Source organism: Petaurus breviceps, unplaced genomic scaffold, assembly GCF_028583685.1.
Source record: "Petaurus breviceps papuanus isolate PSGF00001 unplaced genomic scaffold, PetGlider_PUasm1.0 64, whole genome shotgun sequence".
NCBI classification, from domain to species: Eukaryota; Metazoa; Chordata; class Mammalia; order Diprotodontia; family Petauridae; genus Petaurus; species Petaurus breviceps.
In genome coordinates, this window is record NW_027186428.1 from 3,311,518 (window position 1) to 3,336,941 (window position 25,424).

At 38.0% G+C, this 25,424-nt stretch overlaps 1 protein-coding gene across 1 annotated transcript in view; it reads left to right on the forward strand.

Moving 5' to 3' along the window:
• The window catches only part of TDRD9 (tudor domain containing 9), a 239,348-nt gene that overhangs the window by 31,269 nt on the left and 182,655 nt on the right, over positions 1-25,424 (forward strand). Inside the window, exons 3-4 of the mRNA XM_069103712.1 lie at positions 8,251-8,273; positions 23,063-23,159. Of these exons, the coding sequence (XP_068959813.1) occupies positions 8,251-8,273; positions 23,063-23,159 (120 nt within the window). The remainder of the gene's footprint in view (positions 1-8,250; positions 8,274-23,062; positions 23,160-25,424) is intronic.

Here is a 25,424-nt window from a genome sequence, read left to right on the forward strand (position 1 = left end):
TTCTTCCTGTGCCCTCCCTTTTTTTTTGTGCTTTACTCAAAAACACTAAATTTCTTTTGGAGACGGTAAAGAAAAACAAGTTACCTCATAGTTAAACTTTTACTGTCCTAGTTGTGCAGTCCAGTTGCAAAACCCTCTTCCCCGTGGTAATTTTGCGCCCTCTTCCCCCCCCGCCCCATCAGCACGCACATTGGCCATGTAATCTTTCCTCTCTGGGTCTAGGACATACCTCCCTTATCAGTAGGGGTTGCCTCTGATTTATTTTTTTTCCGAGGTAGGATGTTGTCCATGGAGACAGAACACTTACAGAGGAGTCTATAAATTATACCCATTGTACAATTTCCATATTCTGGTAGCATGTATATGGCATATCTCTCTCCTTTTTAGAGTGTTCTTCAGTGGCACTCTCTTGTCTCTACTGAGTCAAGACTTCACCTTTTGCTTTCCCATTTTTCAGTCCTTCTGTTTGTCATCCTTACCCTTTCTCCTGCAGCCCCTTTTTATTGCTGAGAGGCTACAGGAGTTTTTTCCCCTCCCTTTTTCTTTTCCATTAACTTGATCAGGGTATACCACATTTCTGCTCGATTTTTTTTATATCCTTTTTTCCCTTCTCTGCACCCTCTTCTTCATTTTAGTGACACAAACATGATTCACTGTATGGGGGGCAAGAGAAGACAGTGCATGATATTTTAGATCTGTTCCTATTTCTTTAAATTCTACTTTAATCTTATCCTCTTGTGTGTTTTTAGAAAGCAATGTCTTCCCTGTTTTAAAATTAATTTATTTTGGGGCAGCTAGGTCGTGCAGTGAATAGAGCACCAGCCCTGGAGTCAGGAAGACATGAGTTCAAATCCGGCCTCAGACACTTAACACAAAAACTAGCCATGTGACCTTGGGCAAATTACTTAACCTCAATTGCCCTACCTTCTCCCCTCCAAAAAAAATTTATTTTGAGTTTTAAACATTCACTTCCATAAGATTTTGAGTTTCAAATTTTCTCCCCTCTTTTTCCTCCTCCCTCCCCAAGATGGTATGCAGTCTGACACAGGCTCTACTTGTGTATTAATATTAAACATATTTTCACATTAATCATGATGTAAACAAATGGGAGGAACTACAAGAAAGAAGAAACAAAATAATGAAAGAAAAGGAGATCAAATAGTATGCTTCTATCCACATTCAAACTCCAGAGTTCTTTCTCTGAATGTGAATAGCATTTTTTTTTAGTTTTAAATTTTGTTTCATTTTAGTTTACAACATTCATTTCCACAAGACTTGAGTTACAAATTTTCTCCCCATATTTCCCCTACCCACTACCTCAAAACAGTGATCCCACTGAATACCCCCTCCCCCAATCTGCTCTCTCCTCTATCTCCCCCCCATCCACCCTCTGACTTTCCGATAGGGCAGGATGGATCTCCGTACCCTAGTGCCTGTATATCTTATTTCCCAGTAGCATGTAAAAATAATAAAAATAATTTTTTTAAACATTTGGTTTTAAAAGTTTGAATTCCAGATTCTTTCCCTTCCTCCCTCACCACCCACCCTTACTGGGAAGATAAACAATTCAATATAGTTTGTACATGTGTAGCTACGCAAAACATTTTATAGTGGATATATTGTGAAACATTGACTGTATTTCCCTCCATCCTATCCCGCCCCCCACTTGTTCTATTTTCTAATTTGACCCTGTCCCTTTTCACAAGTGTGTGCTTCTATCATCCCATCTCTTATCCCATTCCTCCTACTTTCCCAATTTAGTGTGTATGCTATTCTCTCCTTAAGGCACGTCAATGAGAAAGGTTGACCCATTCCCTTTTGTCTTTCTGTTCTTCCCCTCCATTGTTAACAGTTTACTCTTGTCTCTTCTGTAGGAGATAATTTACCCTATTCTGTCTCTTCCTATCTCCTCTCATTATATTCCTCTCTCACCTCTTAATTTTATTTTTTAAATATCATCCCTTCCTCTTCAATTGATCCTGTGCCCTCTATTTATACCTGTACACATATATACACATACTCACCTATGATCATGCACACATATACCCTCCTATATAGACAAATATATGTATGTATATATATAGACATTTATATTCCCTTCAACCATATTCATACTGAGAAGAGTTTTATAAGTTTCAATTATTATTTTTCCATGTAGGAATGTAAATAGTTTAACTTTGATAAGTTCCTTATGATTTCTTTTCCCTGTTTACCTTCTCATGCTTCTCTTGCTTCTTGTATCTCAATGTCAGATTTTCTATTCAACTCTTATTTTTTTCATCAAGAATGCTTGAAAGTCTTCTATTTCATTGAATGACCATATTTCCCCCTGAAACATGATACTCAGTTTTGCTGGATAGGTGATTCTTGGTTTTAATCCCAGCTCCTTTGACCTCCAGAATATCACATTCCAAGCCCTTTGATCCCTCAGTGTAGAAGCTACCAGATCCTGTGTTATCCTGATTGTGTTTCCACAATATTCAAATTGTTTCTTCCTGGGTGCTTGTAATATTCTCTCTTTTATCTGGGAATTTCAGAACCTGGCTACAATATTCCTAGGAGTTTTCTGTTTGGGATCTTTTTTAGGAGGTGATCAGTGGATTCTTTCAATTTCTATTTTACCATTTTGTTCTAAAATATCAGGGCAATTTTCCTTGAGAATTTCTTGAAGGATGATTTCTAGGTTCTTTTTTTTATCCTGGCTTTTAGGTAGCCCAGCAATTTTTAAATTCTCTCTCCTGGATCTATTTTCCAGGTCAGTGCTTTTTCCAGTAAAATATTTCACTTTGCAATTGTCTTCTATTTTTTCATTTGTTTGGATTTGTTTAATAGTATCTTGATTTCTCATAAAGTCATTAGCTTCCATTTGCACCATTCTAATTCTGAAGGAATGATTCTCCTCAGTGAGCTTTTGAGATTCTTTTTCCATCTGGAAAATTCAGCTTTTTAGGGCATTCTTCTCATTGCCTTTTTGAGCCTCTTTTGCCATTTGAGTTAGTCTGTTTTTTAAAGTGTTATTTTCTTCAGTCAGGTTGTTGACTCACTTTTCATGATTTTCTTGCATCATTCTCATTTCTCTTCCCAATTTTTCTTACACTTCTCTTACTTGATTTTCAAAATCCTTCATGAGATCCTCCATGGCCTGTAATGAGTTCATATTTTTCTTGGAAGCTTTTGGTTCAGGAGTTCTGACTTCATTATCTTCTTTCTGTTGTATGCTTTGATTGTTTTTGTCCCCAAAAAAGGAATCTAAGGTTTGAATTCTGTGCTCACTTTGCTTCCTTTGATTGCTCATGTTGCCAGCCAACTACTTGACTTTTGACATTTTTGCTACAGTAGAATTCTGCTTCCAGAGAGGAGAGCTTTGTTCCAAATTGCTGGGGTTTTCATAGCTGCAGGAGGTATTAGTTGGGTGCCCTCTCTGCATTCCCCACAAGCTCTGGCACCTGGTCACACACCGCAGGACCTCCACACTAGACAGCAATCCTGATCGAAGTAGGTTAAAGCAAGTGTGATTACCCTCAGACCGGTCACTTGGTCTTTGTACAGTCTGCAGCCAGGAGCTCTGAAGCAGCCATGTGGAGACGTTTGCAGGGCTGCCATGCATCTGTGCCTCTGTTACTCCGCCCTTCCATGCCTCCACGCCTCTGTGCCTCAACCACTTCTCGCCCCAGGGGCCATTGGCCGGACCACTCCTCCAGACTCCCCAGTTCCAACAGAATTCCACACTGATCTTTTACTTTGACATTTATGAGTTGAGATGTCTGGAAACTGCCTACAGCTGCTGGTGTAATTCATTCTCCTGAATGGCTGCTGCAGGTTGGGGCTGCCCTGGGGCTGGAACTGGGGCTGTAATGGGAATGTAAATTTATGTTGTTGCCATCTTTCTGAGATTGTATTGTGTAAGATCTTCTCTGCCCCTAGGCCCTTTGATAGCCTTAAATGCATCTGGAGCCTGTGGTGGGAGGCTTCTTTTTCAGGAGATACTTTGTGATTGATTATTTGCCAGTGGGGTTAAGAGGATTGTTAAATTCTATGACCAAGGAGAAGGCTATATAAATCCTGATGTGAGGCTTTGTTTTGGGGCTCACTTTGAGAAGTGTTGTGTGATTTGACCAGATGAGACTCTGGGCAGCCATTGAGAGCCCCTTGGCTTTGAAAACCCAGATGTTGATGCTTCCCTCTCTAGTAACTGTGACTAGGTCTGGATGTAATGGTTGGACAGTTGGAGGCCTGTCTGCTTGAAATGTTTCTCTGTCTTGTAACTTCTGCTTGTAACCTGTCTATATACTCTGAAGTTTGGGGTGCTGATCTTTTCTCCTGAACTAGGTAAATGTTATGTTTGATTGATTAAAGCAAGATTGTTGAGTTTTTGAGTTTCTTTCCTTTAGAAAAGCAGATCTAAGGACCTGTGTTGGCAGCCATCCTGGGGATGCTAGGGTGCTTGCTGCTACAGAGTTCATGGGGTGTTGTGCTCAACTCCCAGTCTGGTGTGAGAGACCCTTCCTGTTGGTCTTCCAGGCTGCCTTCAGTGGATTTTTTTCTCTCTGTAACTCTGTGGGTTCTGTAGCCCTAAACTTTGTTTAGAGTCATTTTTAAAATTTGTATTGGAAGTGATTCAAGCAGGAGCTCACACCAAATTCATGCTTTTTACTCTGCCATCTTGGCTCCACCCCCCTGAATGTCATGTTCTACTAGGATGTCTGTGAACTTAAGTTATCTTGTGCAGCCAGTCTTTTAGATCAATATATTTTGCTTGTATAGAGATCATATGTTCTTTGCATGTTATAAGTTTTTGCTTTTCTTCAAGATTGTCCTTTATTTCAGTAATAATTTATATTCCGAAGGGATTATTTTTTCCTTTACTTACTTGGAGTGATGTGTCATTATGGACTCATGTTTTTCTACTCTGATAATTTCTTCCACGAATGGTACAAATTCTGTCATTTATTACATTTTAGTGATTTCTTAAACTCTTATTTCTCTCTTGAACCATTTGCAAACATCCTGTGGCAGTTTCATGCTCTCTTGGGAGTCTACAGTATTCTCTGTTTTAGCGGGTAGTGGTTCAGTTTCTTTTTGGCTTGCAACATTTATTTTTGCCTTGTTTGGATGTTTTGGTAGCCATATTCTCTTCTGTTTCAATATTTTCCTGGTTGATTTATCTGTGTGTGCTTTAGGTTTTTAGCTGAGTTTTTTTTTCATTGTGAGATCTTTGTTGGTTTTAGTCTTTTTTTCATTATATTCCTCTACTGTTCACTTTTAGGTTCTCCAGGGTGGACTTGAAAACTTTCTTGATCTCCCTTGGTGTGGATCCCTGGACTCAATACAGGTCTCTGGTGATTTCTGTGGATATAGGACTGTCTCCTTATTGTATTTTAGTCCCTTAATTTTTTTTTTTTTTTGCTTTTCGGAGGGCAATTGGGGTTAAGTGACTTGCCTAAAGTCACACAGCAAGTTTTTGTGTTAAGCGTCTGAGACCGGATTTGAACTCAGGTCCTCCTGACTCCAGGACCAGTGTTCTATTCACTGTGCTACCTAGCCTCCCCTAGTCCCCTTAATTTTAAACCTGATAAAGCCATTCCCTCCTCCTCCTTGTTGGTGCCCTCTCCCAGTTCCCCTTATCTGAATGCTGCTGATCTGCCTATAAAGAACATCTCCTTTCTCTAAATGACTGCATAGAATTGAGCTTCTGTTGTTTGTTGCTCCAGAATTGTGGGGTGAGTGCAGGGACCGTATTTGCTTGCATAGACTCTAATTGCAGCAGGGGAATTGTTGAATGGATACCAGAGCAGAAGCCAATTGGTCAAGTTTTTGTTCCTACCAGGGCTTGGAGACTATTGGGATGGTGGCAATAGTGGTGGTGAGACAGCATGTTAGGGATTACCATTCTTTTCTGTAATTTTCTGCTTCTGAGTCATAATTCCTTTTTTTTTTTTTTTTAAAGCAATCGGGGTTAAGTAACTTGCTCAAGGTTACACAGCCAGTTATTTCTGGGTGTGGTGCTGAGTATCTGAGCCCGGATTTGATTCAGGTCATCCCAACAGTGGAGCTGGTGCTGTTACTCGCTGAGCCACCTGGCTGCCCCCATAATTACTTTTTGAGAGTTGGAGAGGCTTAGAGAAAAATTTCCAGTCTTCCATCTTGTTGGTCATGTAACCCCCAATGAGTATTTTTGAAGTAATATTTAAGATAAATTTTTGTTGTTGCTCATTTTTAGTTGTGTCCAATTCTTCATAACCCCATTTGGGGTGGCTTTTTTTTTTATTTGGCAAAAACACTGGAGTGGTTTGCCATTTCCTCTTCCAACTCATTTTAAAGATGAGGAAACTGAGGCAAACAGGGTTAAGTGACTTGCCCAGGGTCACACAGCTGGTAAATATCTGAGGCCAGATTTGAACTGAGGAAGGATAAGCTTTCCTGACTTCAGGCCCTGCACCCTATCCACTATGCTACCTAGCTTCCCTCATTAAGATAAGTACTGTCAAACATCTCAGTTTGAAATATGCCATGGAATCATTGTTTTAGAGCTGAAAGGGAGTTTGTCCAGTTCAAAGTCACATAACAAACAACACAGTTTGGATTCAAACTGGGGTCCTTTGACTTGAAATCTAGTATGCTTTATGTTATAGCATGCTTCCTCTTATAATTATGTTAATTATATACTGGGGATTAGAAATAACTGCAAAGCACATAGGGGATTTATAGCACAGGGCTATTTTATTGTTGCCTTTCTCCTAGAAGAGCTGAATAGGTGGTTCTTTAGTCTCCAGTTTGCTGTTCCCCACTTTATAATTTGCAACTGCTAGATAGATTTGATTGCTTCTACAGAATAGACTAAGCAAATTTCCTATAGTATCAGACAGTTGGGCATTCTCCAGGAGCAAAGTGGGCAACCTTTAACCATAGGGTTCTTCTGTAGGGGAGGAGTCAGTTATCTAGAGCATTAATCAGCTGGCTCTGGCTCTCTATTAGTCCTGATTAAAGTGTTCTCAGATTGGTAAATTGAAACCTATTAAACTTGTTTATAAGAGGGCATCTGGTTCTACATCTTCATTTTATATTTATTTTTGCGACAATTCTGAGAGATTGATGAAAATATGTTATAGGATAATAGTATTCAGACCCTGAAGGATCCTGATAGGCTATCTTGTCCAAGTCCTTCATTCAACACCTGAGGAAACTGAGGCCTAGAAAGAATTAGAACATGTAAATTCCTTAAAGGCAGGAATAGTTTCTTTGTATCCTTAGCATCTTGCACAGTGCTTAGTATAAGCAGGCACTTAATAATGTTGAATGAATGAGTAAATGGAATGAAAAAAAATGAATGAGGGTCATTCATGTACATGCTAAGTGACAGAGCTAAGATTTTAGTCTAGGTTTTTTGATTCTACAGTCAGTACTCAAACTGTATTATGCTCTCTTTTCTCTGGTCCCATAGTATTTCTCCTTTGTTTTAAAAATTTTTCCCATTTTTATTATGCATTTATTTATTTTTCTCCAATATGCCTAGTCCTACAGAGGGAAAACAAAAAACAAAACCCTTGTAAACAAATAAATACAGCAGAAGAAATTCTTACATTGGCCACATCCCAAAACATGTCTCAGTTTTGTATATTAGTTTTATCGCTTCTCTGTCAGGAGCTGGGTACCATGGGTCTTTTGGAATTATGATTGATCATTGTGTTGGTCAGAATTCATAAGTTTTTAAAAATTTTTATTTCTACAGTGTTGTTATTGTATAAATTATTCTCTTGGTTTTACTCACTTCACACTTTGTATTAGTGCATAAAAGTCTTTCTGAATTTCTCAGAAAGTCTCTTCATTTCTTTTCTTTTTTTTTTTTTTTTGCCTTTTGGAGGTCAGTTGGGGTTAACTAACTTGCCCAAGGTTACATGGCTAGTTTTTTTGTGCGGGTGTTAAGTGTCTGAAGCCGGAACCAAACTTGGGTCCTCTTGACTCCGGGGCCGACGCCTTACTCACTGAGCCATCTAGCAACCCCTGTCTCTTCATTTCTTATAGTATAGTAGTATTCCATTACATTCATATACCATAATTTGTTCAGCCATTTCCCAGTTAATACACATTATTTGTTTCCAGTTCTTGGTCACAATAACAACAAAAAAACTGCTAGAAGTGTTTCTATACATAAAGAACTTTTCTTTTTTATTTGCTTTCCTTTGGGTGGAAGTGATGTTGTTGGGTCAAAGGGTATGTACAGTTTAGTCACTTTTGGGGCATACTTCTAAGCTGCTTTCCAGAATGTCTTATCAGTTTGCAGCTTTACCTAGCAGTAAAAAGGAAAAGTCTTTTATTCTTTCTCGAGAAAGGGCACTCTCCATCCATCTAAGATGGATCTCCATCTTGGAGAAGTATACATTTTCAACAAAGCAGAATTTATAGGCCTTAACCGCAAACCCTCCCAAACCCCCTGCCCTCAGCCCATTGGCTGGGCGTGTTGGAGGTACAATCTATTTGTGGAAACTCTAACTTTTCCCCAGCAACAAAGAAATAAGGAGGTCGGGGACTTAGGGGCCCCCTGGTGTTTATAGAACATTCTGTATCTCAAAAAAAACCCCCCATGTATACAGTTTGAACCATTTTGAGCAGAATGTGCTGAGGGGGCCAGGAATGGTTTGTAACAATCACAGGTTATGTAAGCATGCAGGCAAATATCTATGCTATTCCGTGAGGGGGCTTCATGTTTGTCGCACTCATGTCTTATTGTAGTGATTTTACCTTTTCAGTAGTTAAATCACTTAGGATCATAGAATCAGAATTGGAAAAGACCCAGTCATGTGTTCTTTGCCTAGCCTCATGTGGATAAATGGCTTTGGATCAAAAATAAAGCCTAGTGATTAGTAAAACAAGATTTCCATTAAGTTCTTTCTTTTGGAATAACATAACCTCGACATATATAATGTACATAAAGCCCTTTGTAAACTAAACTGCCAAATTAATCTCACCTATTACTGCTGCTGTTTAATTTGTGGGGTGGGAGGAGGAGGAATCGGGCAATCACTAAATGTTAAATAAATGAACCTAAAATGTAAAAAAAAAAAAGTCTCTATGGCAGTAATAGCTGAACTTGAAATTGCTGGATTAAGTCAAGTTACATTTACTATCTATTTACATATCTGTTTACCTGTCCCTTAAGTTATAATGTAAAATAAATGTTTTAATAGAGCTTCCTCCCTCACCTCCCCCACACCCCCAGAAAAAAAATCAAACTAACATGCTGCTTAAGGGAATATATTTATTTACCTATGGAAAATACTTGACTAATGTACCATGACTGAATATGGCCACATACAATATCATCTAATAAAAACAGTGCCTCCAAGTACATTTGACTGTGTACTAAATATAGAAGTCTTATCTGCAGGGGACTTAGTCCACATAATTTCTGGGGCATATAGGAGACATCCTTAGATCTTTCACTAACAGTGCATTCATTAGCATTGGCAGGCTACAGAAGGAGCTTCTTGTTAGCCTTCTTTCTTAGATGCCTTTGAGGAAGGGTATAAGTCAAAGGGCAGAGAAGAGGGAAAATTTATTTAGGGTATTAATGTTTTGGAGAAAAATTTCTGAAGTGGTAGAATGGCTTTAGGATAAGAATAGAACTACAGTTATATTTTCCACATTGTGACTTTCCCCATTATGGTTTTGATATGTGGTAGGTCAGCATAAGAAATTCAATGGGAAATTTTGGGAGTTTTGTGGAAGTCACAGACAACATGTAAAGCCAGTAGATGACACAGAAAAAATTTAGAAACTCAGAAATACATAAAATATATGTATAGTATCATAATAACATATTTTATTGTTTAATACTATATTAACTTAGACTTTTTCTCTGGTATGAAGGGAAGGCCAGAACATTTTACATTGGTGTGAGAAATACAGTCTAGTAATATGTGGAGTCTTACTTCCACAGATATTGCTATATGAGGAGTTTGCTAAGGGATACAGTGTTAGCAGATAAAAACATTCTGTCTTACAGGAATGATGGTCAGGGCCTCCTAGCTCTAGGACGTTAGAGCGAAGCTGGTGGCTTGGCTTAAACTCAAGAACTTATTTCTGGTCACTGAGACCTAACTACTGCACATTCCTAATAGCTTTCATGCATATTAACTGACAGACCCCACACAGAATTAGAGCCTCATCATTCACACATGCACCCCATGACCAGGAGGTGAATCATGATAAGGAGCAACATGTAATGGGTGGGTCACAAAGATTGTAACCCAGAGGAGCCGGGACCAATTCCAGTTCTGAAGGGAGGGATGGACCAGGAAGGGCTAACCCATAAAAAGCTCAGTTTAGCTTCTGTGTGCATACATGTGTCCCTACGGGATTCCATGCATCTGCTCTGGAGTATACATAAATGCTTCCTTCATTCACTTCAGTTGAAGTTTTTTGTTTTTTCAAATGCTTTATTAACTTCTGGTTTACGTCATTCATTTCCTCCAAATTTAATTGTCAAACGTGACACTGATGGGTGGCAGACTGGGCACTTCTCCATCAGCACTTTACCACTCTTTGACTTAGTGACGTTTTTAAGGCTAAAACCACACCTCTAGGTAACCCCCCTTGGGCTTTCCCCAGTGAATCATGTGCAGTTACATTACTCTGTCCCCACCTTAACTCCTTCCTAATCCCATCCTTAATCACCTAGTTAGCATAATTGGCAGGGGTTCTACTATGGATGATTCTATATAAACCTTAATTTTACCCCTTTAAGGTTGCAGGTCCCCAAAGGATCCTGGCCCGCTGTAAGGCATATAATAAACTTTTTCAACTCTGACTCCAAGTAAGCCTGAGCTGAATTCTTTCCAGACTTAATTGTAGGTTCTGGTCTTAGATAAGATCAGAGTTCCTGCCAAACCTATTGGGATCCATCCCTCATCAAAGTCACTTAAAGTTTAAGTTTCCTGAGACACAGTTCTCTAAAATTTTTAAGTTGCTAGCAATTGCTGATCTGCATTAGTGGAAAGAGTCCTTACAGAGAATTTCTTCACCAGAATAGGAGTCTAATGTTGGATTCTTCTGTTTGCTTTGCTTCCTTTGTGTGGTCATGTTGCCACTCAATTACTTGACTTTTGGGCTTTTTGCTATAGTAGGACCAGACAGGGGAGCTTCGTACCAAATGCTGGGGTTTTCTCAGCTGCTGGAGGTATTAGTTGGGTGCCCTTTCTGAAGCCTCCACATGCTCTGGCAAGCTGGTCACACACCCCAGGACCTCCATCCTAGATGCAATCTAGATCCAAGTAGGTTAAAGATTACTCCTCAGACTGGTCGCTTGGTCCCCCTACAGTCTGCAGGCCAGCAGCTGAAGCTGCCACGTGGGGGCGGCTGTGCTGCAGCCCTCAGTGGCTTTTTGCCCCGGGGGCAAAAGCTGACACACTCCCAACTACTAGGTCCCAAAGTCCACACCACACTGACCTCTCACTTTGTCCTTAGCATCTATGTATTGATAATTCTGGACTGCCACAGCTGCTGGTGATCTGGAGTCCCTCCAGCCAGTGGTTGGTCAGGCCCACCCTGGGGCTAAAACCTCTGGCTCCCTTGGGGCTGGTGTCGGCTCCCAGAACACTGCTCTGTCTGATTCCTGCCGGGCTGTCATCAGCGGAAGGTTAGCTTCTCTGTGTCATTTTGTGGGTTCTGTAGCTCTAAAGTTTGTCCAGAATCCCCTTTTACATGAATTGGAGGTGGTGAGAGCTGGAGCTGCATGGAGGTCCTGTTTCTATTCTGCCATCTTGACTCTGCCCTCCCCCGAGAATTTCTTAATCTAGTGAAATCATAGGTCCAGTCCTGTCATGTCCCATGGAAATATTTTCTTTGGGTTAAATTCTTACTTTCTCTAGATTTTTCTTTTTACACACTCCAATATGTGACGTTGTTTTTAAGATTTGCAAAAAACACTTACACTATCTCATTTGGATAAATACATGTGCAATTGAATTGAATATATCCTTACAGCAATTAGAGGGAAGTACTACAGACAGGTATTATCATCCCATTTTTAGGAAACTGGGACCCAGAGAGGTTAAGAGTATATGTGACATGCCTAGTAGGGTCATATAGCTATTAATCCTGTCTGAGGAAAGCTTTGAACTCAAGTCTTCCGAATTTTGAAATCCAGTGCTTTGTCCACTACATGTGCTGGAGGTTACCCACTGTCACAAATAGGAAGGGTCATAGATGAGATTCAAATTCAGTTCTCTCTTGACTACATTCTTAAATTTTGTCATAAATGCCTTTTCCATGGCTATTCTATGGTTTATCAGATGCTATTTAAGGAGTGGTTTGACTAGTGTAGAATACACATAATTATGCTTTCATCTTAAATCTTTCCTTTCCCCCTCCTTCCAAATATTGGCTCTCACTGACATCTGGCTCCCTTATGATGACGTAGTATCCCTGGTCTTCCTTTCTAGCCCTGGCTGCACTTTCACTCATTCACTCTGATTCACTAGCTGAGTGAGGTAGGAGAGTTTGAAATATTCCATGTACCCATGTTACTTTCAGGTTCTCTCTCCACCACCTTTACTCAGTACCATCTCTTCTTCTTTGAGGTTCACTCAGTTCATATCTGCCACCCAATCCAAATTCTAGTACCTGTTGTCTACTGACCTCCAAGATCCTCCCATTCTTTACTCAGTGAGTTCGGTGTCTGACTCTCAGCCTTATTTTCCTCCTTAACTTATGCCTTCATACTAAGGAAATTCAACATGCATATTGATATTCAAACACCCAAACCTCTATAGTTCTTCACCTAACTCATTTCCCTCCCTGACCTTAGCTGTATACAAACATGGTCATACTCTTGATCTTGCCATCACTGACAATGCATTACTTCCATGTTCATGAACTCTGGAATTTCTGTGCCTGATAAAAATCTATTGTTATTCCATCCCTCCCTCTGCTTTTTAACCCTGAAATCTATTTTTCATCCTCACCGTGACTTCTTAAGTCTTGTGATCACTCAATTTTTATTCCAGATCATCCTTGCACTCACTAAATTTGCTTCCCTTCCCCATCTTGACCCTTTAAAAGGTGAAGTAGTTCAACTCTGTTGTCCTGTTCTCTTGAGTTCCTTGCCTCTTTATTTTGTCCTGCCAAGTCTCAACCTTAGGTTACACTCAGCATCTGCTGTCTTTGCTCCTATATATTTGCTGCTCAATGAAACTGGAGAAAATAATGAAGTTGTGCTGAGTTGGGTACATTACTAATTTGTATATGTAATTTAAACTGGACCTTCACTGTTCTTTGGCAGTCACCACAGTGGCTCTTCCAAACCTTTTCATCCTTCCTCAAACCTCTCATAATTTTCTTTCCCCTTAGCTCTCGAGAATTGGAGAACCATGCCTCATATTTTGCTGAGAAAAATTGTTGAAAGCTCCCTCTCATTCACTGTTTCTCATCTCACCTCACTCAGATGCCTTCTGCCATTCTCTGTTCTATCATCCCTGTCTCACATGAAGAAATGGCTCTTTTCAACATGCCCAAGAGATCCCATTCCATCCTGTCTTCTCTAGCACGTTGCCCCCTTCTCATTTCCACCCTGTTTTTTTTCAATATCTTCTTGACTATTGGCTACTTCCTTAATACTTACAAACATGTCCATGTCTTCCCCATTCCCAAACAGCCCTTACTTTTATCTGTCCATTTCCACTAATTATGTCTCATTTCTCTACTTTTGTGGAGAGACTCCTTGAGAAGACTGTCTACAACATAGGTACTTCCACCTCCTTTCCTTTCAGTCACTTATTACCTCTTTGAAATCTGGCTGCTGACCTCATCTTCAACCAAATTTGCTGTCTCCAAAGTTAACACTAATCTCTTAATTGCCATGTCTAAGGGCCTTTTTTCATTTCTCATCTTCTTGTTCTCTCTGCAACCTTTGTCACTGTTGATCACCCTCTTCTCTATGATACTTTCTTCTCTCTGGCATTTTCTTGACAGTAACCTCTTGGTTCTCTTTATACCTGTCTGTCTACTCCTCAGCCTCTTTTGCTGGATCTTTATCCAGGTCACACTTGCTAAAAAAAAAATAAGTTTTTGGTAACTTTTTTTTTTATATCGCCATCATTTTTCCCTTGTCTTCCCCCTCATTTCCACATTTTCTCATAGAACCATCCTGTATAACAAATAGTATTTTTTAAAAAACCAAACTAAAAAAAAAAGATGAAACCAAAATAAATTGATTGGTGCATTAATAAAACATCTGAAAATATATGTGATGTACTATACTTGTTAACTCTCCATCTCTGCAAAGGGATATATGATTGGGAGGGGGACACAGAGAATAATATTCTCATAGCTTTATTTTTTGAAGCCCATCTTGTTCTTTATACATTTACAACATTCATTTTTTATTTTTTTGTGCTGTTTACATTGTTATAGTCTTTGTGTGTATTGTTTGTTTTATTTCACTCTGTTGCAGTTCATGTAGATCTTTTCATGCTTCTTTATAGGCATCATGTTTATTATTTCTTATAGCAGAAAAAAAATTCCATTATGTTTATGTACCACAATTTGTTTAGTCATTCTCCAATCAGTAGACATCTACTTTGTTTCAAATTCTTTGCTCTTAACAAAATGTACTGCTATAAATATTTTTGTCCATATGGGGATTATTTCTTATTATTGGCTTCCGTGGGGTATAAACACACAATAGAGTCTCTTCTTCATAGGGTATGGAAATTTTTATCATTTTCTTTACCCGGTTCTAAATTGCTTTCCAGGATGGTCGTATTGATTCTTAACTCCATCAGCAATACATTAGTGTGGTTGTTTTCCTACAGTCCCCCCAACATGGACTATTTCCATCCTTTATCATCTTTGCCAAATTTGCAGATTGTGAGGTGGAATCCTTAGGGTTGTCTTGATTTCCATTTCTTTTATTATTTGTATTTTGGAGTGTTCTTTCATATGGTTGTCAGTAGTTTGCTATTCTTTCAAAAACTCTTCCTCTCATTTGACCATTTATTGCTTTTGGTCTTTTACATGTATTATATATTTACATAAAATATGTAAAATATGTAAACTATCATATTTATACACATATATGTATTATCTTATTTATATGTTTTATACATATATGCCTATATATTGATATATATATATATATATAACATATTCTCTCTATCTATAGATTGTTTATATGTGCTTTACAATATAGTTTGAGGTTAGGAAGTGCTATTTGCTCTTTTCTTTCCATTATTTTCCTTTGACAGTCTAGATTTTGTGTGTCATCAAATGAATTTTGTAATTTTATCAAGTTTTGTAAGGTATTCCTTTAATATAGTTTGGTATAGTATTAAAGGATTTTTGTTTTTTAAATTATTTGTTCCAAATGGCCATTATGAAAGAACAGATTTTGGAAAAGCTTATTACAGAAAACTGTATTTGTCAGAGAACATCTTTTATTTTTAACTTGGCTTTGTAAAGGGCTCCTATTCATAGCTCTATGTTATTAATTTCTTGGACATATGATTAACCTTGGTATATGTTGCTCTTCTCCTTTTAAGTATACTATTATTTTTGGAAGAGTTCTATAGCCAATAATAGATATGATGTATAATTTAAAATAAAATTCAATTCAACCCCTGTACTTATATTTTTGAATATGCAGAAAATTAGCTGAAATTTTTATTCATTGAATTTCAATGCAGTGATATTTTATTTCTAAAATATATATTTTTCCTTCTATTTTTTGGCTGAAAATATCTGCTTTTGTTCATTTATCCTAAGAGGAAGAACATGTTAATCTTTTAAGACTTTGTAAAGCTGATTACATGTAAGCTGTGGCTAAAAATATTTTTGTGTTGAGAATTTATATAGCTTTATTCCACTTTAGCTCCATGCTGTTTGTCTTAGTTTTACTTAATATTGCTTTAAAATGTCTTTCCTAAATGTGTGTGCTTTTTAAAAATCTGTATTGTTTCTGTGAAGTAGGTAGCTTAATTTGGGCTATTATAGTATGGTAAAAGTGCTCATAGGACAACTATTTTATGTGTCTGAACTTAACTTGAAATGACATTTTTATTTGAGACTTGAAGCAGTGTTGTCAACTATTTCATTGGGTTTTACAGTTGGAAAGAACCTTTGAGGTTATCTAGTCTAATTTACCTGAATAGAATCTACAATATCCTTGATAAGTGTTCTTCATTCGTTGTTTTAAAATTTCTTATGGCAGAACACATTACCTTCAGAGTCAACTGATATTACTTTTGAATTACTGAAATTGTTAGGAGAGTTTTCTTTTTTCAATATTAAACTGCCTTAAAAAAAAGCCTAAGAGATACAATTGCTTCTATTTCTGTTTATTATGGCCTAGTGGAACAAGCTATCACATTGCCTCTGTCTTCTCATCTTTAGGCTGAACATCCCCACTTCCTTCCATTTTTATTTTACTTGATAATGAGACCTTTACCACTATGGTTGCACTTTTCTGGAAACTGTCCAGCTTACTGTTGCCCACCTAGAATGGAGCACGATATTTTAGATATGATCTAACCAATTTGTAGAGTATGTGGGACTTTCTCCTCCATTCCCTTGGCCACCAGTTCTCTCTGAAATTGCTTTGCCTATATTAGAGTGGCAGTACCCCATAGACCATCCTGCTTCTAGTTGTGTGGGACAGAGAGAATTCTTACTCAGAGAAATAATAGAGTGTTGGTCTTAGCAGTAAAAAGGAAAAGTCTTTTATTCTTTCTCCAGAAAGGGTACTCTCCACCTGTCTAAGATGGCGATCTTGGAGAAGTACACGGGCGGTTTCAGCAAAGCAGAATTTATAGACCCTAATCCCCTCCCCCTAATCCATTAACTGGGCATGTTGGAGGTACAGTCTATTTGTGAAAACTCTTAACTTTTCTGTAGAAACAAAGAAATAAGGAGGTAGGGGACTTGGGGGAGCAGGGAGCTGGTGTTTATAGAACATTCTGTGTTAAAAAAAAACCCACATATGCAGTTTGAACCAGTTTGAACAGGATGTGCTGAGGGGGCCAGGAATAGTTTGTAACAATCACAGGTTATGTAAGAATGTAGGCAAATAGCCATGCTATTCCCTGAGGGGGCTTCATGTTGGTCCCACTCATAGTTCAGCCCTCACAGCCATCATCTGGGGTGGTAGACCTGGTAGAGAAGGGACTATCTATCCCCATAAGGTGCCAGTTGACAACCAGTCACAGGACAGGCAAGCCAGCATCCTAGGTGAAGCAACAAAGCACCCTGAGGGAAATGTAAGGAAGGAGCTGTGCCAGGCAAGTGAAACCACCACTATTGACCATCATCTTCACTTGGACCCTTATGGAGACAGCCCAGGTTGCTGATCCCAAGAGCAGTGTCTGTAACCACAAGCTTGGGAAAATTGAACCTTGGCACCTGCTCCTATAGGTTTAACATCTAGATCTACTTAAGACCCAGGAAAGAGAGTTGTTATTTAACACTGTATGAGGTTTCAACAGTGTAAATAACATTGAAGAAGAGGCTAAGTCATCATATGCTTTGCTGCTCTAACCATAAAGACTATGAGATCTTTCCATTTGACCTGGAGCCGGAACCTTGCATGTGTTGTTTCCACATTTTATTGTGGGCTCTTTGAGAGTAGAGAATGTCTTTTCAATTTATATCCTTAGTCCTTAGCAACACTGTATTATACATAGTAAGCACTTAATAAATGTTTCATTCAAGCATTCATTTATTCATTCATATATAGGTTTTTGTTCACGAAAACTTACTTTTAGATTATTTTTAGACACATTGCTACCGTACCTAATCTTACATTTGTGAAGTTGCTTCTTGAACTCAAGTTTAAGAGTTGTGATGGTCTCTCTTAGCGTCATCTCATGAGATCAGATGCACCCTTCTGAGCTATCCAGGGACAATCAAAAGAAGAAAAACTATGGACTGATGCTCTCAATGAATGTTGATGAAATTTTTTTTTAAGTAAAATGCTAGCAAGGAAACTACAGCAAGATATCACAAAGATAATTTTTTTTTCTGTGAACTTAATAAAAATGAACAAACACGAACAGATGAAAATACAGAAAAGAGAATTGTATGTGCAACTGTTACCTTTAGTCCTTTCTGTAGCTACGACTTTGGCTCTCAATCAGCACTTTGTATCTAAGTCCTATGTGAGGCCATATTCCTGTCCTTCATAGCAGAAATGCTAGAATTTCTTAAAGCATCCATCTTAAGAACCCTATGCATACTGCTGAGTAAGAATAAGGACTCTGATGTTGGAAAGTGGCTCTTAATGAGATGGCCTGAAAGAAGTGATATTCCAGCTGTTTTTCACCCATTATCTACCATAACACTTCACAGGTTTGGTATCATAGTCCTGCTTTTCTTCATGTAAAGCTTATAATACTCCATCCTTGAGGGTAAGAGAATAGCCTCAAGCTAAGTGAATGGCTTGGGTTTAATAATCTACTTTTTATCTCTTTGTTAATGGGAATAACTATATCTTATGTATATAATGCATTTAATATAATTTATATTGCTCACTTGTGGCATACATGCATTTTTACCCTTTCTTTACTAGCCTGTGTGCTCCTTGAGGACTGAGTATAATTTTTCTTTTGTTGTAGCCCTTAAAAATACCAAGAAGAAAAAATTTATTTGTATATAAAAGGAAGAGAATAAATAACATTTACTAATAACATTTTTCGTAGAGCAATATGTTAATGTTTTAATCAGACTTTCTGAAATTTATGAAGTCTTTTTTCAGTATTCATATACAACTTTGAAATGTTTCATGATTAAAAAAAAAGGTAGTGCTATATAATATACAGAAAGAAAATCCTCTAGCTTTGGAGTTAGGGATACCTAGGTTAACTTTGTGTGCCTGACAAAGACTGGCTCTTTTAACCAAACCTTTCAGTGTTTGGGACAACTCTTTTTTTTCCATTTTTCAAGTGCTTTATTAACTTCTGATTTACATCATTCATTTCTGCCAGATTTTGAGTTACAAATTTTCCCCCTGTTTTTCCCCTACCCACCACCCCAAAATAGCAGTCCCACAGGATATCCCCTCCTCCAATCTGCTCTCTTCCATATTTTCTCCCATACTCCTTTCTACTTTTCCAGTAGGGCATGGTAGATCTCTATGCCCCAGTGCCTGTATATCTTATTTCCCAATTTCATGTAAAATAGTATTAATAATAGAGTGTGTATATATATATATTTATATTTAAACATTTGATTTTAAAACTTTGAATTCCAGATTCATTCCCTTCTTCCCTTGTCACCCACCCTTCCTGGTAAGATAAGCAGTTCAGTATAGATTATACATGTGTAGCTAATGCAAAACAATAACATAGTAAAAAAGACTGACTATATTTTCCTCCTTCCTATTCCACCTCCTCCCACTTGTTCTATTCTCTACTTTGATCCCATACCTTTTCAAAAGTGGATGCTTCCAACTTCCCTCCCCCCCAGCCTGCCCTCCTTCCATCATCCCCCCTCTGATCCCCTTCCCTCCTACTCTCCAGTAGGGTGAGATACCCTATTTAGTGTGTATTTCATTCCCTCCCCAAGCCAAATTCAATGAGAATAAGGTTGACCCATTCCCTTTTGCCTTCCTATTCTTCCCCTCCATTGTAACCATTTCCCCTTGCCTCTTCTATATGAGATAGTTACCCCATTCTGTCGCTCCCCATCTCTTCTCATTATATTCCTCTCTCACCTCTTAATTTCACCTTTTAAGTATCATCCCTTCCTATTAAATTGGTCCTGTGCCCTCTGCCTGTGTATACCTGTAAACATATATACACACATTCACATATGTATTCATAATGCCCATATACCCTCCTATATAGACATATATATATATATACATATATATTTCTATTCCCTTCAACTATTTTCATACTGAGAAAAGTTATCTGCTTCTTTTCAGGTCCTCTATGGCCTGTAACCAGCTCGTATTTTCCTTTGAAGCTTTTGGTGCAGGAGTTCTGACTTCACTGTCTTCCTTCTGTTCCATGCTTTGCTCCTTTTTGTCCCCAAAATAGGAGTCTAATGTTGGAATCTTCTGTCTGCTTTGTTTCCTTTGCCTGGCCATGTCACCCCCTCAGTCACTTGACCCCTGGGCTTTTTGCCACAGTAGGACTCTGCCACCAGACAGGGGAGCTTTCGTCCCAAATGCTGGGGTTTTCTCAGCTGCCGGAGGTATTAGATGGGTACCCTCTCTGAGGCCTCCACACTCTGTGGCAAGCTGGACACATACCCCAGGATCTCCACCCTAGACTGCAATCTAGATCCAAGCAGGTTAAAGCAAGAGTGATTACCCCTCAGACTGGTCGCTTGGTCCCCCTACACTCTGCAGGCCAGGAGCTGAAGTTGCCACATGGTGCTGGCTGGCTGTGCTGGCCTCTCAGCAGCTTGACGCACTCCCACTTACTGGGTCCCAAACTCCAGACTGCACTGGCCTCTCACTTTGTCCTTCGCATCTACGTGTTGATAATTCGGGAAACGGCCACAGCTGCTGCTGATCTGGAGTCCCTCTGGCTGGAGGCTGGTCAGGCCCACCCTGGGGCTAAAGCCTTGGTGTGGGGCTGGGCTTGGCTCCCAGAGCACTGCGCTGGTCAATTCCTGCTGGCCTGCTGGGCTGTCTTCTGCGGGAAGTTAGCTTCTCTGTGTCATTTTGTGGGTTCTGCAGCTCCAAAGTTTGTTCAGATTCCCCTTTTACATTGATTGGGGAAGGTGGAAGCCGGAGCACTTGGAGGTCGTGCTTCTACTCTGCCATCTTCACTCGGCCCCCTGGGACAACTCTTTAAGCTGGTAGATTACAGAGTAGTTGTTGGTCTGCTTTGGTAGAGAATTCTTTCCTCATTGTCAGTTAATTAAATAGATAAAATCACACATATAGATTAAAAATAAATATAGGAATATGGATGAAAATATTGGAATTTCACTTTTATATTTGTGTTATAGATGTTCATAGACATATAGACTTTTTGATTTGTTGTTCAGTCACTTCAGTCAAATCTGTCTCTTCCTGACCCCATTTGGGGTTTTCTTGGCAAAGACACTAGAGTGGTTTACTTTTTCTGCTCCATCTTATTTTGAAGATATGGAATTTGAAGTAAACAGGGCTAAGTGACTTGCTCAGGGTTACCCAGCTAGTTAAGTGTCTGAGGCCAGATTTGACCTCAGGCAGATGTCTTCCTGACCCTAGTCCTGGTACCATCTAGCTGCTCCTAGGCTTTTTGACAGATCAGTTTAAAACATAATTTCAAGTTAAATAACTGTATTCTTTCCTTATGATACATTTATATGCCTTTGCATATTCCATATTGGCTTTCACATCTGGAGGTGTCAGCATTTTGTAGAGTGATATTTCACATCAAATAACCTTCCTGAAATTACAACTTTTTCCTTGATGATTTAATTTTTCCTGTTGATAAACATATGTTGCATAATTAGTCATATTCCTTATAGTCATTGAATTACTTCATGGGAGGATGAAGTTGGATGTTCAGAGGTAATGATTTTAGGACTACTTGTATTATTCTAGTGGTATGTTAGGATTAGTTATAGATTCAGTTCAACAGAGTAGGAATCTGAGGACTTTGGTATAAATCTTGGCCATGCCCTTTACTTCTAGGGAGACTTTAGGCAAACTGTTTAACATCTTTGGACCTGGCTTTCCTAATTTTTATCATGTAAAGATGGAGAGAGAATCAGACTTGAGGGTCTGTAAGATCCTTTCCAGCTCTAAATCTATGATCCTGTGAAATATTTTACTGAGCTTATTATATGTAAGATACTGGGGTACAAAGATAGGTATGAGCCAGATCCTGTGATTAATAAGTCTTGTGGTTTCTTTGTGGCAAAGTAGGGGTGTGGAGAAAATGTCCAGGTAAGTATGAGCTATGAGCCAAACAAAAGGTCTAGGCAAAGTTCTGTGAAAGTCTCTTGACTTTTTAATTATAATTTAATAAGACCCTTTTAAAAAACATAAAAATGTTTAAAAGTATTCTATGGAGTTTTGGGGGGAGGGAATTGCTTTAATAGTTATAAAGGACATAAATAGAATATTACCAATTAACAGTATAGGTCTGAAGTACTAAGGTATCTTTACCTTGTCAAGTTTTACCTAGGGCTTTGGTAAGGGGCATTGCTAGAGTGGAAGATATTCCTTTCCTTGGAGGGGTATTATGTAGTATGCCTTAGAGTAAAGGGGTCTTACTTTTCTGTTCTTGCTTCTACTACAAAATAACAGAATTACGGTATTTTTTAGTTGAAGGTGCTGTAGTAACCTAGTCCAACCCATATTAAAAAAAAAAAAGACATTCCCACTGTTAGATAACTGACAAGTAGCTTTTCTTGGAGATCTCCAGTGAGGAGGAAACCTCAAGCCCCTGAAGCTGCCCATTTCATTTTTGTACATTTTTCTGAAATCAAACCTAGTTTCCTTTATATCTTCTCCTGCGCTGCTATCTGGAGCCAGATAGAATGGGTTGTGTTGCCTCTTCCACATGACAGCCCTTCAGGTACTTGAACACAGCTACTATGTCTTCTCCGTTCCCCATTTCCTAGCCTCCTCCAGGCTAAACACCTCTGGTTCCTTCAGCCATCATGTGTCTAGGTGTCTTCCTAAGGATTCTCTATAGCTTATGAATCATATTTTTGAATTGTAGTTCTGAGAATAGAATGCAACATACCAGATATGGTCTGACCAGGGAAGAACGCAGAAACATCACATTCTTATTCCTACAAGCAATTTTTCTCTTTATATAGCTCAAGATTGCATTTGCTTTTTGGATTGCTACATCACACTGCTTACTCTACTCATCTTGATCTCCCCACTCATATGGGGTGGCTTTATGTTAATGACTAACATTTTCTGGCCTGTTTTTTATCTTGTCTGTTATGTAATATAAACAAAGTTTCTTATGTCTTAGAAGCATTGTGTCTGGCTTCATAGGAGTTAATATTCTTGCACTTAGTTTAAAGGTAGCTATTCCTATATATATCCAAATGGAAGAGAATTTCTTGACTTATTTAAAAAATAACTTTTAATTTCTCCTTCAGGCTGCATGAGAAAAAGAGCCCTGAAATGGAATATATAAACAAATATAGACAATTGGAAGCTCAAGAATTTGATGTATGCAACAGTGATCATTCAAGCAGTGGACCAGGTAAAAAAACCTAACTCATATGTTAATAGAGGATAGTGTCTTGTTTATTTGAAGAATTTAGTATTTTAAATATTGTCATTCAGAAATAATATTTTAGGTAAGGGGTCTTAGCCATTCTGCCTATCATTTGAAAATATTCTAAACTGGTGAACTTTGGGGCATACAAAGTCATTGTTTCCATTACCTAAATACAGTGCCTTGCTGGGAGGGAGGGGGTTAGGAAGGAAGGAAGGACCAAGGCAAGAAGCAAAAATAATTTATTAATATGTATGTCCTGAGCACTGTTAGTAATTTTAAAAGCTACAATATGAGATCACATCAGTGAGGTAAGTCAGTCATTAAGCTTGAACTTTCCATTTATGCAAGTCTTAATTGTCAGGTTAACTTCAAGGAGCAAGTTGAGTATCAGAAAGGTCAATTCCTACTAATTTAATACGAAATAATCTCAGTATTAAATTCTTTAGTGCTTAGGATTCATGAAAGAATTCAGTAACTATTATAAAGGACTCTTAAAAGAAAGAACTTAAAAATAATTGGAGACTAACATAATTCTGAAGAACTGGTAGATCAAAGAATGAGTTACAGATACAGTAGAAAATTTCAGCAAAGAAAATAACAATAATGAAACACAGTTTATCAAAACTTTTACAGGATGCAGCTAATGTTATTCTGATGGGAATTACATCTTCATCAGTAGAAGTGAGAACAAAGAACTAATCAGAATTGGGCCTGCACTTAAAAAACAACTTGAACAACATGCCAGAAATTCAAAAGAGATGAATAAAATTGAAAACAAAAAGACCTTTCAGTTGAAACATAAACCCGAGGTTTTTTTTTTTTCTTTAAATAGGTAACCTGATTTAGCAAAAAGAGAAAAAAAAACCAAATTTTTCATGACAAAATGAAAAAAGACTTTTTGAAGGGGAAAAAAAGGGAGAATATCAGAAACTTTTCCTCAGTTATATGCTAACACAGCTGTGTTAACTTAGAGGAAATAGATGAATGCTTACAACAACATAAAATACCTATATTAGCAAAAGAAGAAATAAACTATTTAGCTAATAACCCAATGTCAGAAAAAAAGGAATTGAACAAGCCATAAGTGAACTTCTAAAAAACCCCCGAAAACTCTGGGACTAAATGGATCTACAAGTAAATTCTGTCAGACATTAAAGAACAATTAATTTTAAAATTGCACAGATTGTTTAATAAGAAAAGAAGCCCCTTTTCAGTCTCTTTCTATGATACAAATACATTTTTTTTTAAGCAATCGGGGTTAAGTAACCTGCTCAAGGTTACATGGCCAGTTATTTCTGGATGTGGTGCTGAGTATCTGAGCCTGGATTTGATCCAGGTCATCCCGACACTGGAGCTGGTACTCTTACTCACTGAGACACCTGGCTGCCCTACAAATAAATTTTTGATACCTAAACTAGGCAGAGGCAAATAAGAGAAAGGAAAGTGCAGACTACTTTCTGTAATGAAAACTGATAACAAAATTTTTAAATAAAATTAAATAAAATTTTAAATAAAAATAATAGCAAGTAATCTATAACAGTACTTTAGAAAAGATATATACTATGTCCAGGTTGAGTTTACACCAGAAGTTTAGTGTTGCTTCAACATAAAAGAAGATTGTAAATATAATAAGCCATGTTTGTTAGAAATAATTTGAAAAACCCCTGTGATTATGTAAATAGATGCTGAAAAGACTTTTGACAAAATACAACACTCATTTCTATTAAAAAAAACTTTAGAAATCTAGAATAAACAGACCTTTGCTTAATTATTAATTGTGTATATTGAAATCTAAGAACAAACATTATATGCAGTGGAGAAGTTAGAAGTCTTTCCAAGAGCACAGATAAAACAAAAATGCCCATTATCAGCACTATTATTTAATGTAGTGGTACATTGGACAATACAATCAGCAAAAGAAATTCAGAGAAGAAACATAGGTGAATAGAAACCAGTGATTGCTTTTGGAGATGTTATGTCATTGTACTTAAGAAAAACCCCAGAGAGTCAACTAAAAATTAATTGAAATAACTAATAACATCAACAAAATTGCAGGACGTAAGATACATCCACATAAACTATCATCATTGCTATTTGCTAATAAACAAAACCTAATAAGAAGAGATAGAAAGAGAGGCTGTTCAGAATAACTATAGAAACTATAAAGTACTTGGAATGTGTCTTTCAAGATTAACCTAGAAACTGTGACTCTTAAGTATAAAACACTTTCTAGAGCAGGCTGGCATT